Source organism: Narcine bancroftii, chromosome 4, assembly GCF_036971445.1.
Source record: "Narcine bancroftii isolate sNarBan1 chromosome 4, sNarBan1.hap1, whole genome shotgun sequence".
Taxonomy (NCBI): domain Eukaryota; kingdom Metazoa; phylum Chordata; class Chondrichthyes; order Torpediniformes; family Narcinidae; genus Narcine; species Narcine bancroftii.
The window spans coordinates 187,986,631-188,006,000 of record NC_091472.1 but is presented as its reverse complement, the minus strand read 5'-3'; the positions used below and the strand labels follow the sequence as shown (position 1 = coordinate 188,006,000).

The 19,370-nt window shown below is 37.5% G+C and overlaps 1 protein-coding gene across 10 annotated transcripts in view; it reads right to left on the bottom strand.

Moving 5' to 3' along the window:
- The window catches only part of clip1a (CAP-GLY domain containing linker protein 1a), a 179,303-nt gene that overhangs the window by 89,218 nt on the left and 70,715 nt on the right, over window positions 1-19,370 (bottom strand). For all 10 annotated transcript variants that reach the window (XM_069933240.1, XM_069933242.1, XM_069933250.1 and 7 more), the window contains exons 4-8: window positions 11,722-11,846; window positions 8,232-8,448; window positions 6,616-6,813; window positions 5,374-5,477; window positions 4,997-5,057 (exon numbers count right to left, since the gene is read on the bottom strand). In XM_069933240.1, coding sequence (XP_069789341.1) covers window positions 4,997-5,057; window positions 5,374-5,477; window positions 6,616-6,813; window positions 8,232-8,448; window positions 11,722-11,846 — 705 coding nt within the window. The remainder of the gene's footprint in view (window positions 1-4,996; window positions 5,058-5,373; window positions 5,478-6,615; window positions 6,814-8,231; window positions 8,449-11,721; window positions 11,847-19,370) is intronic.

The window sequence follows — 19,370 nt, the reverse complement described above, 5'->3', positions numbered from 1 at the left end:
GTGATGGCATGCCTTTCTCGCGAGAAAAATTAGGAATTCTACTACTGCAATGAATTTTAATTTTCTTTCACTTTGGGGTTCTTTCCTCAATTATTTTCAAAAATTGTGGCTGAATTATTTTTGGTCTTTTTTTGACCCCCATTATTTGTTGTTATTATTAAGTAGTGGACTCCTCAACTTGGCCACAAGCCTCTATAGGGTGAGGCTAGATTTTTAGTTTAGATTTTTTTTCCTTTCTCTCCTTTTCTTCCATTTTAATAACATGGTTTCATATGTACCTTGTTCACAGTTATTAGATATTTGTAATGATATTAATTTACCTTATTTTTATCATATGTACCTATGTAATCTATTTTAAAACCAATAAAAAGAAGAAATGATGATGTCCTCAATCTAAACGAGTAATTAGACTGAGCTGTCTAATTTCAAAACACAAGATTCTCCATAATCTTATTTTTCCATAATATTATTCTCCATAATCTGGATTCTGATTAATTTTAAATAGAAAGATATTAGCATGGAAATAAGGGGAATAAAAATATTCACATTTGATTAGAACCTTGACTAATCATGGAGAAATTATACATATGGGCCTTACGAGATGCATGAAGGTGTTTTAAAGTTTCTCCATGAATACTTTTTTTTTTAAAAATCAAAACCCACATGTTGGTTTAAACTCAAACTACACCATAAATTCCTATTAATGTATAATTTGCCTGATCCATATAGAACATAAATGTAAGTATTTTAAGATAAGGAACTCAGTAGGTTGTCCTCATTAACTGATACTCATGTAGACCTGCCGTTTTTATACTATATCACATGCAGTCACATAATAATAGTAAAACTGATTATAAACCATTAATCGGGGTTTACAGCAGAGTAATTCATCATCTTATAAAATGCATTTCATTCTGTGCAGCTGTGAAAGCAACATGCATATGTAATCATTGCTGAGAAATCAGTTATTGCAGTTAGTTTTGGCATTTGTTTGAAAGTAGTATTTTGGGTTGCTCCTATTAGGAACTACTGTATTTAAACGTTGGATGTCTTCATCTGTCTTGAACAATATACCATTCCCTTTAACTCCAATTTTACTCAGAAAGCAGTAGAAAAGTTCTTGTAATACATACATAACTACTTAATAGCATTCTGATTAAACTACCAGTTTTAAAATAAATAAAAGTGGAAACAAAAAGCTGTTCTCTTGCTGATTTTATTCATTTTTCCTGAAATAATTTATCCTTTAAAGAAAAATAGATCCAGAATCATTTTCTGTACCTAATTATTCATGCAGGAATTTGAATAATGTGATTCAGTTAGCAATTTGATTGGGAAAAGCATTTCATTTGTCCTGTTTGTCTGTCCTCATCATTTACACTCACCTATTTTGAGATGGTAACTGGACCAACATCAGACAACTGCAGCTGACATATCCCTGTATTGTTTGTGGAATTAAAGAATTTTTTTGGTTGGTGTGATTAATTCAACAAATCTACTGAGACAATGAGAGAGGAAAAGCAGGTTTCTGAATGATGAGAGCAATGCAAGAATCAGAAATTCATTTACGCTGGAGATTCCTGGGTTTACCCAAATTCCCCTACACAGGTTAGCAAAGTATTAATTGGACTTTCTTGAAGCTTGCCAAACATACCTTACAATTTAATTTGCATGATTTTTTTTTAAGATAACAATATCACTTTTTGCAATGATGATCCAAAAGCAATCATCATGTTTCTACTCAAGGATAGAATCATTGATCTAATTTTTAAAAAATACTATATTTAACTGGTATTATTTTTGAAGACATCCAAAGTTTCCTGATAAAACTGGCAGGATTTGGTCTGACAATTCACAAAACTTGTTTCTTCAGTTTGCCCATTTCTGTATCTTTTTACAATTCTACATCACACATTTGATTTGATCTTACCATTGTTAAATAAAACTTTCAAATTTACTTTCCACCAATGTTCATACAAAAATACTTAATTTTTGTAATAGTTTTAAATGTCATATTCCTTTCCAATGAATAGTCTACTGATTAAATTGCATTCTATTTATTGATTATACACTGGACAACAATTATTTTCAAAGGGTTTGCTTTCTGAAATTAAATTGGGGATAATGATAGACAACTTCAAGATGAACACACAGATAATTTCAGATTTGCTTTATGACAAAGGAAGTTGGAGAAACATTAAATTAACTTTTATGAAATTTAGCATGTCTGATCGCATTGTGTACCTCTAAGCCTAGCTCTCATGTTGACAATACATGTTGCACAACAAATGTGAGGAGCCCAGGGTTTGTCTTTGTCACCAATTTTACAAACGAGATAGAGCTCATAGGCTTTCTTAATAAGTTCAGTCATGCCACATCTTTGAGCCTTAAGCGTATACTCGCCACAAATGTAACAGTATGTATTGGAGCTGTTGTGACATTGACAAGACATTTCTGCTGCATTGAATCTTCCTGAAGACGGTAAATGCTATTGTTAAGTACGCTGCCTGAAGAACATGTGCATCAACATACTTTCAATCAATAAGAATGTAATGCACAGCATCTGTATATATCAGCTGTTTTTATAGCCTGTCTGCATCTATCCTTACTAAGCATGCCCAGGCCGAAGACAATACTTACATAGCACCTGCACTGAGTATATACCCATCCATGCTCTGTGAGCAACATACTAGTAGACTTAAAATATGACTGAAAATCACAAGAACAGGTGCTATCTTTAAAAAAAAAAGTATGTGATAGGAAAATTTTAAGGTGATTTTTTGTGATCAGCAGCCCAAAATCCATAAAATACACCCAAAAGTGTTCAGGAAGCAAAATCTTCATTGTCCAGTCTTACTCTAAAGTAACTAACATTCAAATTGTCCCTTATAATGAGTATTATTTCAGATTTTAAAATACTGATTTCACACTGATAAAGAATAGAATATGGGGATTTTACTACTATAACACTGGAACTGGAAATTGTGAAAGGACTTCCTAAAATGCATTCAAAAGATTACTTCCCATTAGCATGGAGAAAGCCTAATTCATAAACGAAGTTGTTTTGGACTTACTTATTGGGAATGATACTGATCAGGTGGAAGGAGCACATGCAAATACTAAGGTAAAGAGCGAGATTCCCAAATCAAGTTAACCCCAAGGAAGCTACATTAAGGAACATTCCAATTTGTTTCTTTTATAAATCATGGAACACAAAAGGATAACAAAGGAGAGGGATGGGCAAATTAGAGTCAGAATTAGTAATCTGTGTTGGAGGTGACTGAGGAGTGGATATTGTTCTGAATGAATATGCAAAGATAAGGATGATTATGCAATGTGAGCATTCATTTTGAGAAGACTAGCTATAAAAATCAAATATATAATGCTGAATCTTTATAAGGCTTTGGCCAGATGACATTTGAAGTATTGAGACCAGTTTTGGTCCCATATCAGAGGAAAGGTGTTAGTGTTGGAGATGGTCGAGAGGGGGTTCATGAGAATGAACCCGGTGATGAGAGGGTCAATGCATGAAGAAAGTTTGCTGGCTCTGAACTTGTTAGAGTAAAGCAAAGAGATTTAAGAGAGTCAACTTGAAAATTAAAGGGCCCTTTAAAAAACTGTGGAGAAAAAAGAAACTCACTTTGTAAAAAGGTGGTGGAGTCCGAACCATTTCATTTCACAAATGCATGACTGAGCACTTAATGTAGCACAACCTTCAAAGTTACAGACCAGGACAAATAGTCCAGGGACATGGTTAAGGAGCTTTTGTTTTTTTGCCTATTGTGCTATAAATTCTTTTGATTTAGTAGAAGTTCTGGGCTTCTACTGGATTCAATAAAGCCTCTGATGTGGAATGCAGGGCAAGTATTATTTTTGTTTTAAATTACATGAAAGATAGTGTAACCTCCACAAAAACAATAAAATCTTGATTCAGACATATGCATAGCTTTTTTTAAGCTATACCCTTTTATTTTATAAAATGGCATGACTCATTATGGCTTCTCTTCCTACTGATTATAAATTCTCCATCTATTGTAGTCGCTAAACAGTGAAATCTGCAAACAAGAGGATTTATAACACACCTTGTACCAAGTCAATTAGATCTACTGGCGAGCTATCATTGGTTAACAGTTATTACTTTTTAAAAATTCAAGAATGATAGGCAAGAACATTTCTGCTACTGATTATTCCTAGTAATTCCTCATCAGTGCACTTCAAAATGACCCTTGAATAATTTACTCTTCTATTTTACTCAATACTGACATTAAGATAATTTGTCAAATTCATATCTCAATCCCTTTTTGAATATTTACTATACTTAACTCAAATGATCTTTTAGTGTTTTGTAAGAACCCTGATAATAATATCCCAAAACACTGCCATTTCTTCCCTCAGATTTGTGATTTGTTTGTCATAAACTGAATATTCCCAAAGAACTATGAGATTGAAAATGTTGTAACCACTTTAAAAAGTTGAATTAATTTAATCAATAGACCAAGGCCTGCCAGTTTTATGGGCATAGTTCACTTATTTGTGGGATTTCCAGATATTTGAATATTCAAGTTAAATGGAAATAAATTATTTTGAAGCAATAATAGAACTTGTTAAAACACGTACAGAATAAACCTTCATCCTCAATAGAATGCCACAATGTTAATCACTTAAAATTGCACTGTTTGTTGAGGGCACAAGATCATACTTAATCAGGAATTTTTTTGCCACCACTGCAACCACATACCCAAAAGCACAGTGTCAAATAACCAAATCACCCATCGATTGAAAAGTTAAGATATTTAGGACCTGGTCTCCATTTATCATCAGTCACTAGTGTGAACTGTCTCTCATCCCTTTTATACCAACAGGCGTCAAAAAAAAAATTCAGTGTTGCAATTTCCCCATTTTCCAAACACTCACAGTAAACACTAACATGCTAAATACCTATCAGAATGGCCATTTTTTTTTGTTGACGGTCTCTGCAAATCAAGGGACTTATTACCTCTAAATCACCTTTGGTAATGGATTCTTCCTCTACACGAAACTGAAGATCTTCCACTTTTCTGTTGGTTTAAAAAAAGGCATTCTTGAGGAAAAAAATAACACTATTGTGCAACAAAAAAAAAATTACTGGGTGAAGGTCTTTAATATCAAGAAATGAAGGCAAGAAGAAAACTGCTCAGAGTACAAACTGTTCCCAGTTCATACATAAACACTGCTGTAAACCTCCAAGGTTAGACTCAAATTAATTTCTGACTCAACTCACATTAAACAAAGCTTTGTTTTTAAAAAAAAAAACAATTGACAATATGGCCCTACAAAGTTTTTCTAAAATTTGTCATTTATTCTGAAATACATTTCAAAATATTGCCTTAGTACCTTTTTTCTTCTTCTAGCTGGTTCAAAAGTTCCACCTTCTCTCTGTCTGCAGCCTCCACCAGCGCTCGTAATTGGTCCATCTTTGCCTCCATCTCCAATACATTCTGCATTAAGAGACTGAATGTTAATATTAAAGGAAAATTCAGAAATTTGATTTGGTGGCTCTTCAGTTCTCATTACTCCAGGGAAAAAAAAATTTTCAACTGCAGAGCACTGCTGTGAAATACACAGAATTTCTGTGCCACTCAGGTTTTCGATGCTTCAAGACAATATTGAAGAATTTACCCACCCAGGAATCATCATAGTTCAGATCCCATATAATATTTCATCCACAGTCTATTCTTTTGTAGGTCCTCGGCCTTCAATTTTCATTCCCCTTGTGACATGATTGCATTTCTAGTCAAAGAATGTTTTTCAATTCTAATTCGATAGCTACGAGATCTACAGGCCATTTTCATCAAACCTGGTTTGGTGCTTTCAGACTTTGAAAAAAAATCTCTTCAGAGAGGTGTAATTTTTTGTGGATTGTGGATAGTTTACAGTTCCTGTGGAGCAGGAATCATCCATTTGTTCATGGGCCATTGAGAAGAGCTTTATTTGTGAGATCTTTGACATTAATTTTCTTGCAGAGGTATTTCTGTGGCTGCTACCGCTTAAGAGACAACAGACTGTATTGGGCAATAGTTGACAGCACTAATCTTGGTATGAGTGATGCTGCAGACTTGCTGTCTCCTGTTTATACTGCAACATAATCTAGCCATTATCCCTGCCTGGATCAAGGGTACTGCCATGAGGCCTCGCAATTGTTTCTCTAATGAAATAATAGGTTGGTTACATTACACTCATGTTGCCGTAATTTTGACTGGAGTTTTTCCATTCCTTCCTTGTACATTCCATATTTTTTAAGAAATCGTGTCTTTCAATTTTGGCAGTTGCCAAGGATGATTGGTTGATAGGTGGAGAAATAAAAGCAATAGATAGATTTGGATCATTCAGACCTTGTCCACATGAAGTCACCATCTCCTTCCAAATAAAGAATATGGTCTCTGGGAAAGTACATAAATCTTTCATTTAGTGAAAACATGGATAAATCTAATAGCATCTTGCACCTCATTAAATCTATTAATGTCTCTGCCCTTTATGTTGGCCATCACAAAGTAGTGATATATTTTTGCACCCAATTTCTATTGTACCTGGTTCAAATAATTACTTGCTAATTAAGTTTCAGAGAATTAAGCATACCTGTTCATGACCTGTCCGGAGTAACGTGAGCTCCTGTTCAATTTCTCCCACGTGGCTAGTTGCCTTGGCAACCTCTGCTCTTTCCAGATCTCGTTCAGCCAAGAGCTGTTCAATGTGCTGTTGCTTTTCCTTTAAAGCCTCCTGTAATGCAGTAGTGCCTGAAATTTTTCTTGCATAACGTGAGGATGTTTCTGTTAGCTGGAAAAATATTGTTGACACCTCAGTCATTAGAATATTAGTCAAAGTTAGTTTTTTGACAGCAAAATCAACTTCCCTTTATTCCCTTTCTCCTCTCCGATAGTATGATATTCTCTACAACTGTGTGACTATGATGAAAGGATAAAGAAAAACCCTCCCCATAAGATTGTTTGGCTGGAAAAATCCTACTGACCTGATAAGGAAAAGGGCGTCCAATGTGCCTATGTCCCTTATCTACTTGTATAACTATTCTGTCTTCCCATTATTCTGAAAATCATTGATTGTTTCCCCAGTATCAAATCTGAAATAATTTTCCAACATTTCACCTTTTGAGGAAAATTGGTCAACTTCCCCAACCATTACACAAACTTCCCCTCCATGGATTCCATCTACATCACCCTCTGCTAAGGAAAGGTCGCCAAGATACTGAAGGACCCATTACACCCCAGATGCACTCTCTTCTCCCTCCTCCCATCATGGCGAAGGCTCAAGAGTGTGAAAGCATGGATAAACAGGCTTAAAGACAGCTTCTTCCCCCACAGTCATCAGGCATCTAAACAACACTGCTCTCATGCTGCTCTTGCTTAGAATTAATTTATCTTTCTTTTGTACTCATTGGAAATTGCACTCTTTATTCAGCTGTAGAATGTTAGAGATAGCCTGTTATAGATTGCTTGCAGAAAAACTGTACCAGATATAATGTGACACCTACACATTTGCTCCACTCCTCATCTTGACGCCATCCAATACATCACCTGATTTATTTTTTCCTTCCATTTAGCTCACTTCTCACACCATCTACACCCATTTCTGAATCTCCTATCTGTTCCCGCTTTCCCCATTTCTGCCCCCATACTCTACATTCTCTCATCTCACCCCACTCCATCTTCACTCATTTCTTTTTCAATTAATTTATCCCACAGCCTTATTTTCATTCTCTCCTCTCATTTTTTGTCCATCTTTCCTCTTATTCCCCTCCCCAACGTATGGCAGTTAATTAACGTTCCCAATCTGCTTCATACATAAAAGCAAGGTCTCTTACCTGAACAACTATTGGCCAGTGGCATTTGCATCTACCGATGAAGAGTTTAAGTGGTTAGTTTTTGGAGCAAAATCAACCCCTGTCTTAGGAAGGACCTGGACCTATTTCAATTTACCCATCATAACACAGGTCAACAGCCACATTGCTGGCCCTTCACTTTGCATTAGAATCACCTAGACCACAAGAACACCTATATCAATCAGGCTGTCATTTACCAACTACAGTATGGCACTGAACACCATCACATTTATCTTGAAAATAACTCCTCCAAATAAAAGATCAATCAATATTTTGCATGAATTTATGTAAAAAATAACATTATACAGCTTGCAAAAACTTGAGGATAAATTTAAAAAAGCTTTTGGCCATTTCTTACCAATCCTGATCGACTAGGTCTACCACTAATAGAAGATGCTACAGAGCTCAAAGAGCTGATGGATGATGCACTAGGACTCCGCTTGAGATTTGATGAAGAAGCTACTATTTTTCGTACAGTTGTCTTGGCTTTAGCTGGTGTCGTTGAGGGAAATCCAATTCTGGTAACCTTATGAACTGGTGCAAACAAACCATACTTTGCCTGGCATTGAAAATATCTAAACCAAAAGATAAAATATATTTTAGTTCATTTTTCCTGGTTAAATTCTCCCCATCTGAAATGGAGGCAACGTACAGCAGTTAATTAACAAACCAACACATCTTTGGAATGAGAATCAAGCACCTGAGGGGAAACTCGTATGGTCACAGGGAAAATGCACATACTCCATTTGGACAGCTAACAAGTATAGGACTTAGGCAGGTAGAGCTGTGAAGGAGTAGCAAGTCCAGTCTCTCTTAGAAGATAACATTTTTAAGCCTTATCTAGCAGTTTAGTAGTGTTGTGACCGATGCAGAACTAAAGAAGAGTTTTGCAGTCAAACAAACTATATTTTAGATGAAACATTTAAAAGGTTGAGGTTAGAGCCCCTTTGGTTTCAAAACCATTGGAAAATAGCTGAGACTCCTTATGTCTTAGAACACCACAGAAACCTTAGAACACCATAGAACACCTTCAGCCCATCTAGTCTGCATCTTAGCTAATAGTTATCCTAAAACTAATGTTAAAATTATCTAATTGATCAATTTGCTCATGTTTATTAGTTCTTGACATTCAAATTACAACAGTTATAACATTTAAATGATTAATGGCTGTGAAGTACTTTGGGACAGGTCATGAAAAACATATAAAAGGCTAGAGTTTTTCCAATCATTTTCAACCTCTCGCTGTTACTTTTGAAGTTCCCATCTGCTTCATACACAAAAGCAAGGTCTCCTACCTGAACAACTATTGGCCAGTGGCATTTGCATCTACTGATGAAGAGTTTGAGTGGTTAGTTTTGGAGCAAAATCAACCCCTATCTCAGGAAGGACCTGGACCTATTTCAATTTACCCATCATAACACGGGTCAACAGCAGATGCCATATTGCTGGCCCTTCACTTTGCATTAGATCACCTGAATCACAAGAACACCTACATCAGGCTGTTATTTATCAACTGCAGTTTGGCACAGAACACCATCATGCCAGAAAAACTAGTTATCAAACTCAACAATCTGTGATTTTCTTCATCCTTTTGCAACCAGGTTCTTTATTTCCTCATCAGCAAATCCCAATCAGTGCAGATCGGCAGCATCACCTCCCCCTCGGTGAGCATCAACGCAGAGGAACCCAAAGGCTATGAGGTTAGTCCCATGCTCTATTTCTTCAACACTCAAAATTGCTTATCAAGGGGCCTCTCTTGGAGCCAGCACACTGAGACAACCCTAAAGAAGACACGCCAATATCTCTACTTTCTGAGGAGATTCAGCACATTGTTAAGTACTCTATTAAACTATGAAAATCATACTGATTGCATCATGCCCAGGAATGCAGTAGACTGCAGAAAGTTGCAAACTTAGCCAAGTCCATCATGGGTACCGACCTCCCATCCACCGAAGACACGCATGTGTGAAGCTGCCTCAGGAACCATAAAGGATCCCCACCACCCTCGTCAGAATTTCTTCCGCTGCTCCCTTCAGGCAGAGGGTACAGAAGCTTGGCGTCTAGCAACTCCAAGTTCAGAAGTCTTCCCCCCCCCCCACCCCCCAAACCTTACCTGAACAGTTAACAGGCTTGTGAAACTCCTATACTACTCTATACAAAAACCATTTTGGGACCACCAAAATATCTGACCGCACTATTACATTTTTTTTCTTACACTAATTGCAACTGTGAATATTTATCTGTCTATTCTTTTATATTTTTATCTCTATTACTGCCTTGGCACAGTGGTGAATTAATTTATACTATTGTAGTTGGTGCATCTTTGGCTGCAGCAAATAAGAATTTTGGTCTTTCTGTACATCTCTGTACTCGCACAATGACAAACTCTCATCATCAAAATTTCTTTCGTATGCGCTGTTTTTTTTTGTTCATTGATATTTATCTTTAATTCAGCAATTAATTCAACTTCACTAATTCACCATTAAAAAAAATCTCCTCCCCAAATCTCTTTATTCCAGTTATTTCCAATTATTTAGATCAATGGTCCTCAATCCTTTTCCAATCACAGACCAGCTTAAGTATTACTTTACTTACCATGTATCATCAGTGATGGGGTGGGAACATTTTTGAGAATTTGGTTCGTTATCATATTTAAAATCCTCTTTTACCTACTACCTGCTTATTATCAGTAATACTCATGTAATAGCCGAGTTTTGGGGACCAATTTTTTAGGTAAAATTTGGGAGGTTGACTTTTACACAGATACTCTTTTGACTGCAATAAGTATCTGCGTCATTCAAGGTGTTGGGATCATGGATGGCTGGAACAAAGTGCCAAGTCCGTGGCATTGGATGCTCCAGTGGCCGGGGCTCGGATCCGCGGCTGAGGCATCGAGAGCTCCAGTGGGTGGGCTGTCGAGGTGTCCAGAGCTGGGAGAGGCGGGTGGCCGAGGAGAGGAGCTGTAGTCGGGGCATTGGGAGCTTGGATGGGCGGGGCCAAAAATAGGGGGGATGGGGGGGATCCAATTCTTACATGGGATATACAGAAAATACCCAATTTCTGGATCAAAAAAGATGGGTGGGGGGGGTGGGGAAGGTCGACCTTTACTTGGGATCGACTATTATACGAGTATATACGGTATTTATCTTGAACAGTAGACGACCTACAACAAACCCGTGGACCACATCAAGAGTTAATGACGTAGGTCATTTTAGAAAATAGATGGAAAGGCAACCTGCATTTAACTTCTCCCTCTCACCCACAGTGCAGTTAAATCTGGTTTAATAGCTTCTATTCCCTACTTATAGGATTCAGCACTGGTAGTTCACATTTCTAATTATAACCCCCCTCTAGCTGTCTCTCCTTCAACCTGTCTTCAACTAATCTTCGTCCACCTGATCCCCTTTTATTATCTTGTAGCTCTCTCTCCCACCCCACTTTTGTCTGGCCCTCTGCCTCCCCATCTATCCTTCACCCCTCCTGGTTCACCAATCCTTGAATAGGTCCTGTCCAACTCCCCCACTCAGTCGACGTTATCCTGGCCATCTCCTCCCTGCACTCTTAAGAAATGATGAAGTGTTCCAAACGCAAATATTCAAGCATTCTTTTTCTCTCACTGAGTTCCTCCTGTAGATTGTTTTTTATACTTCAGATTTCAGCATCTACATTCTCTCATGTTCCCCATGAATTATTCTGTAGTATGAATTATTCTTTCAATTATAATTAGAAACGATTGAGCTACACATCTGAGCTCCGAGCTTTCGAGGTCATCAAATACTAATCGTCACTGTGATGCTGCGCCAATGTTTTCAAAGGGCTTGTTTGAACACTGTTACAAGTAAACAAACCTGGTTCCAGCCACAGCTCCATCATTCTTTCCAAGGGGCTCATCTAGTTCAACGCCACACCATTCCCCTTTAGCAAAGTCAGTCTCTCCCAGGAAGCGCACTACTCCTGCTTTGGTGCCACCAACCTATAGAGACATGAAAACAAACACCAAGAATTAGTACTTTCTGTGGAAAAAGATAAATATAGTAATTGATTAAACCTATACATAGCTGCACCTTGTTCTATGTGCAATAACCACAAATCAATAAAGGCCGACTTGAAATGACACGGAGATTCTTCCCAACCTACATGGCATACATTTTCAAATTACTGGAGCCATTTTAATACAACTTAAAACATTATTTTAACATTAACCAGCAGAATGTATTCTGGACACGGGGACCCTATTTAGCTTGTAGCAGTCTAATAGGTCAGCAACAATGAAGTAATGATTCATATTTTCCCAGTTCAATCATTAAATTTTAAATCCAGCAATGTTTAGTGAGGTCCACAATAATCAGTCTTCAGTGGCTTGTAGAAAAATTAATCTGTTTAATTATATATAAATAAAGAAAAAAATGAAAAGATACAAAACAAAGTTAAACGTGCTTGGCAAAAGTAAGGGAAAAAGAAAACATGCCTGACCAGTAAACTTTCCTTTAATGTCTTTATGTCATTTTGCTTTGCTTGGATGTTGAGTATAAAATGCAAGTACAGTAACTGAGGATTACATTTTAAGTTAAATACCAAAGTAATCAATATCACGATGAAGTGACCAAGTTAAAAATACATTGCTTACATCAAGTTTCAAAAATTGTTAGAAAAAAAAATTTAGGCCATAAAAGTGTTTAAAAGATTAGGTTTTAAACAAGTCATGTTTATTTATTGCCTTGTGCTTTTAAACTACTAAAAAGGGCACTTGACAATCGCAGAAAAAGATGCTGTTTACAAGATTTTTTTTTAAATCACCTCAAACTAGTGATTTTTCCAAACAATTATAAATTAATGATAGAAAAGAACCAATGAGTGACCAGGAACAGAAAACTAGAGCCAAGTGAAGATCGTGCTGCTTCAACAGAGAAGCGGGGAGGATGGTCGAACACGTGGGCATGTCCTTCGAGCCTGCACAATGGATTTTTTTTTTGGTGGAGAGCTGTGTACTCAGTACTGATCCCACACTTTATACCTGGGTTTATCTGCCATGGTCTCGCACACTGGAATAGTGACAGCCAGGTTCTCGGGTCGTAGAGATTATAATCGGAGTATCCTTCTCCTAGATGGATGGCCTGACAAGACTAATGAGCCCCATCTACCCGGGTTTGAAATCAGAGTTGTCCTTCTCTTAGGCTGGCTGCCAACCAAGGCTAATGAGCCCAGCCTACCCATCCAGTTATACCACTGGACACTCAGTGGCACCATGGCATAGCAAACTCAGTGAAAACAGGGACACCGATGAGGTGTTGCTATGGATGAAGTAATGTACGAGAAGCCATTTGCAGTGACCTCCTGCCTGGCAAGCACTACACCATGAAAGGAGAGGCGTTTCCCTGGCTGAATGGTACATCAGGCCCAGACTTCTCCTGCCCCCCAGCTGAGGGATACAAAACAATAATGATATTTTTTAATTGTTGCTAGATTATACAAAGTTTGATAATAGAAATTAAAATGCCAAGCTACAGCTGCTGAAAAACTACAGACAGAAAAAAAGAAATTGCTCGTTTATTCAGAACTCCCACATTTATGATGTGAATAACATAAAAGCTGCAGCTGGCTAGAATAGGCCAGAAAAGACAATGGAACTAGTAAAACTAGATGAGGATGGATGTTGGAAATGAGTAAAATTGATGTTCGTGCCATTAGGTTTATGGCTGTTCAGCAGGATTTTGACGTATTGCTCCTCAAGTTTACATTTGACCTTCAATCTAACAATGGTCAAGGCTGAGGACTGCTACATTTGTGGAGGAGTGGTTGAGAGAGTTAAAATGGGTTGGACATAGGAAGCTCAAGTCTAGAATCAAAAACAACAGAGCACTGGTGTTCAGCAAAGTAGACACCCAGTCTGTATTTGTTATCATCAATATAACAGGCTGTTGTGAAAGATGGGAGGCAATGAAATTTTTGTCAAGATGAAGGCCAAAATACTGTAAAATTAGCACATCGCATACCAAAAAAAATTGCACAAATCATGGAGAGTTTTGGCTTAACACTCTGGGAAGCTGCAAGAAGAATCAAAAATAAAATCTGTCATGAGTTTAGAAGAATCAATAGCTCAGTGTGCTTTTTAAAAAAATCTTATGAACAGCATCTTTTCTGGGATTGAGGTACAATTTCAAGTGCTCTTTTTAATAGTTTAAAAGCCCGGGCCTTTAAATAAATGTGACTTTTTAAAATAACATCTTTAAAATGTTTTTGTGCCCAAATTTATTTTCTAATGTTTAAAACTTAATACAAGCCATGTATTTTTATCCTTGTCATTTAATTTTGATAGATTACTTTTGTCTTTAAGTTAAATTTAATCCTCATTTACATATAAAACTGCAACTGTACCTTTTGAAAATTCCATCACCAGTGACATCATAGTGGAAAATATTAGTTACAAGTGTCAGTGATAACCTGGACCATTTCTTTCTTCCAGATGGAAGTTGAACTATATTCTGCTTTCAGTTCAGCCATAAAACTCAGACCAGGATCTCTCAATCCACAGAACTAGATTTGTATAGATATTTCCCGTTTATACACTCTGAACCTTGTTTAATTTTGTTTAAAAAAAAAAGAGTAATTTGACTGAAGAGCCTGAAAAACTATCATTCATAATCAACATTAATTTGCATTAACTAAAAATTATGTGGCTTCAAAGGTTCAACAGGGCAGTTAGATTCACAGGTTAATTTAATAATTGATGCTGCAAAAATAAACATGAACTTGAAGTATATGACAGTGAGTAAAACAGTGAACATAAAAAGGCCATTTAAAGCCTTGGACCTATTCTACCTTTCAACGTCGAGCATTGGCAATCTGCGTCTCAATTCCATTTACATGGCAGATTTTATACTCTGAACAAAGAAAGGACGAACCTTTGATTTCAAACTGAATTGATCTACCCTTTACCACTGAACAGCTTTAGTTTAATTTTAACCCACAATTGGAACAATAACCCTCACACTACCACTGGAGAGAAAAGTTTCACTATGACTTACCTATCAATTAATGATAGGCAAGTCATAGGGCAGCATGGTTAGGGCAATGGAGTTTCAGAATCAGCGACTGTGATATGAATACCGTGCTATCTGCAAGGAGTTTGTATATTCTCCACATGTCTGCTTCAGTTTCCTCCCACCGTTCAACTCATTTAGCCCTTCGAGTCTGCTCCACCACTTGAATCAAGGCCAATGCATTTTTCCTCTCAACCCCATTCTCTTGCTTTCTCTCACTGAGCATTCTTTTTAAAAGCTTCACCCCTTTAAAAGACCATTGTAAAAGCCTCTTGTGTTTCCTTTCCATCTTTTTTAATCCAATTTTTCTTTCTCTCTTTCCTTACCCAATTTCACTTTTATTATTACCGTTTCTATCTCAAAGTAAGATAGTCCGTTGATTTGGTCAAAGGCCAACATCTTCCTGCACCGTTATCAGCATAAATTTCAAGTCATCTGAAGTGGAACTGAATCACGAGAATACCATAACTCATTCCAGCTAATTCTGGACTATTAACACATACCCAGCTGACTTTTACTGGTCTATTGCCAACTTTTTAGAAAGTGATTACTTCACATCCAAAACTGGTGGATCGCAAACACGATCTTGTACACTTCCCTGAACTAGTTGCAACATGGCCTGGTCATGTGCAGAATCAATCAGAACTGCTCTATTCATGACATTTAAATAAACACGTTATAAAATCGGGGGCCAGAACTAGATTGCAAGTGTGAATAGGATTAGAGGAGAAGTTGCAAGACATTTAAATACCTGTTAATTATTCAGCATTCAACAAAACTCTGCCTGGGCCGCACTCTAATTTCATTCACCGCACACTCTTAAGGACCATGAACCTTTTTGATTGCTTTGGTATTTTTTTTGTCAGATTTTTCTTCTTTCTACTATGCTTTGAAGACTAGTTTTCTAACTTCACCATTGAAATGCCAACCTATGATTTTATATTCCTTTGTTCTAAACTTCCAGTCAGCAAAAAAAAAACACTCTACTCATTTAATTCACCTCATGGTACCATCCAAATCAATCCCTGATCTTCAATATTCCTGTGAATACAGAATTACTTAAACCTAATCTAAATTAATTATTCAATATTTGAAGTGTGGCAACATTCTGACAAATATGGATTGCATTTCTTGGAGAAACTACGTACTGATAAAGTACCCATACTGATAGAGTACCCGGACTCAAAATGTTGACCATTTCTACCCACAGATGCTGTCTGAACCACAGAGGTCCTCCAATATTTGTTTGCTCAAGATTCTAGCATCTGAAGCACTTATTTCTCTTTTGTGTTAATCTTTGTTGCACATTGTAGATGTAGTTCAACCAGGATCTCATGGTTATAGCAAGACCTCCTCCCCTTTCACTTTTGACTGTCCAGTTACAAAGTGTAACATTCAAATAATCTATTAAGACCATTTTAGATTTTTTTTTCTATAGACAACTGTCACATTTTAGTGATATATAGGCAGATAATTATCAGCATGGATGACGCAACACTATTACAGCACCTGGAACCCGGATTCAAATCCAAAAGTAGTTTGTATGTTCTCCCTGTGTCTGCATGGGTTTCCTCCCACTCTCCAAAAGCGTACAGGGCCTGGAGGTGAATTGGTGTATTTTGGTAGCATGGGCTCGTAGGCTGGAAAGGTCTGTCACTTGTCTAAATTAAAAAAATGATACCTATCTCTGCTCCTTTATTGATTTTGGCATTAAACCAACAAGAAGTTACAATATATCCACCTTTTTTCATCCAGTGGAAAAATCACATTTATTTGCCCCAAAATCCATCTGGCACAGTTATTACTGACAGTCATCATTGGAATGTTATGCTTGTATCCATGCCACCAATTTGTTTGTCATTAACAAATTTGAATTCAAAGCTCTCTCCTTCTTCGACCGTCCCTCAGTTGAGGATGATTTGGTTCAATTCCAGTTCTGATGACAATGTTGGTCCTAAAAGTGGGACAGGACATGCATCATGGAAGAGGCATATGGGTAGTTTGAGAGGTTGTGTGCTCCTTCTATAACCGGTGTTAGTTTTCTCATGGTCCCAAAAGGGAAATTTGAGGTTAATAGTGTCATCCCAGGTGCTCTCTCTCCATTCTGAATGAATGTGGGTCGGGGATTCAGACAAGACAGTTGGTATGTATCAGTTTTTCCAAAATTATCCTCTATCCTGGATTCAACACAATTCAGTAGCGAGTCTATTTTGGCAGCCTTCAAATGCTGCCCATTCTACCTGTCGAAGGAGTTCACCGCCATCATCCTGGTTGCAGTGTACATTCTGCCCCAGGCTAATCTCAAGCTGGCACTGGAGGGACTGAGCACTGTGATTAACAGTCATGAGACAGCACATCCTGATGCCTTCCCGATCATTGTGGGAGACTTCAATCAGGCCAACCTGAAGTTTCTGACAAACTACCAACAACATGTCACATGCGAGACCAGGGGAGCCAACACATTCAACCAGTGCTACACCACTATGAAGAATGCCTACTGAGCAATACCATGACTTCAGTAAGTCTGGCTGTACTCCACTCCTGCTGTACATGCAGAGACTGAGGACCGTAGCATCAGTAGTGAAGACGGTGAAAGTATGGTCAAGGGGGAGTGGAGGAGCATCTGCAGGACTACCTTGAATCCGAGAACTGGAACATATTCAAAAACTCATCCATAGACTTGAATGAATATGTAACACTTTTCACCAACTTCATCAAGGCCTGTGTGGACAAGTGTGTGCCCATGCACATATACTGGGTATTCCCCAATCAGAAGCCCTTGATGATCAGAGGATTCGCAACCTGCTGAGGGGAAGAACAAGAGTGTTTAAGGCCAGGAATCTAGATCTCTGCAAGAAGATCAGGTACCACCTGCGGAAGGCCATCTCTGAGGCAAAGTGGCAATTCTGGAGGAAGCTAGAGACAGAGGCATGCCAGCTACGGTAGGGAATGCAGACCATTACATCCTTCAAGGGAAGGGCTAACACCATAGATAGGTGTGATGCCTCATTACCCGATGAGATGAACTCCTTCTATGCCCACTTTGAGAAGAACCAAACAGTGCCTACTTGAATCTCTGAAAAAGCTGAGGATCCAGTGATATCTGTCTATGATGAGGATGTTAGAACATCATTCAAGAGAGTGAACCCTCGGAAAGCGTCAGGCCCTGACGGCATACCTGGCAGGGTACTGAAAATCTGTGCCAACCAACTAGCCAAAGTGTTCATGGACATTTTCAACCACTCATTGTTGCAGTCAGAGATTCCCACCTGCTTCAAAAGGGTATCAATCATCCCGGTGCCTGACAGTAGTGTGAGTTATCTCAACAACTATCGCCCAGTAGCACTAATTTCTTCTGCGATGAAATGCTTTAAAAGGCTGGTTATGGCCAGAATTAACATGTATCTAAGCAAAGATCTAGACCCACTGCAATTTGCCTATTGTCACAATTGCTCCACAGCAGATGCCATATCACTGGCTCTCCACTCAGCTCTGGAACACCTCAAAAATAGCTCAGCCTTCAATACCATTATTCCCTCAGCGCTGGTGAAGAAGCTACAGACTCCAGGCCTCTGTACCCCACTTTGCAACTGGATCCTTGACTTTCACCTTTCCTTTTCAAAACATTTTTATTAATTTGATAGACAGAAATATCACATGTATATATTATTTAGATATTATATAGGTTTTATAATGCAATACAGAATATGTCACATATCAATTATATATTGTCTTATATAATTCTCAAAAATGTAAAAATTCCTTATGAGAATTTCACCTCATATTCTAACATTGAGATATACATTGTGATTATCTAAATAAACCAATCTCTCCTAGTTATATATAAAAAATAAAAAAAACATACTAATCTAACCCCTCTCACTAAACACAGTCACCAGCAAATAAACTGTAAAGAATTGAGTATGGCCCTTTTGCACTGGATAGAAAACCCCTTGAGCCTACCAAAGTAATCAAATTATGATAATAGTCCATGAATGAGCACCATATCTTGTCAAATTCAACCTTGATCTCTTTAACATTATATCTAATTTTCTCCAAACTCAAGCAAGACATAACATCCTGTAAACAGTGCCTGTGAGTTGATGTTCTGCTGCCTTTCCATCTTATCAAAATTGCTCGTCTGGCCATCAATGAAGTAAAAACTACTTTTTTTTAGATGAATTCAAGGAAATCCTCTCTTCTAGAGAAGAACCAAACAAAGCAATAAAAGGATATGGTTTTAATTTAATCCTAAGAATCTGTGATTGAGTTTTAAAGAATTGTTCCCAATTTTGTTGTAGTTCTGGACACTCCCAGAACATATGAATCATAGAGGCCTCAAAAATTTTACATTTTTCACATAGTGGATCAACATCAGGATAAAAAAAGATAGAATACATATGTCTAAAGTTAGACTATGAACAACTTTAAATTGTATTAAACAATGTTGTGCACAG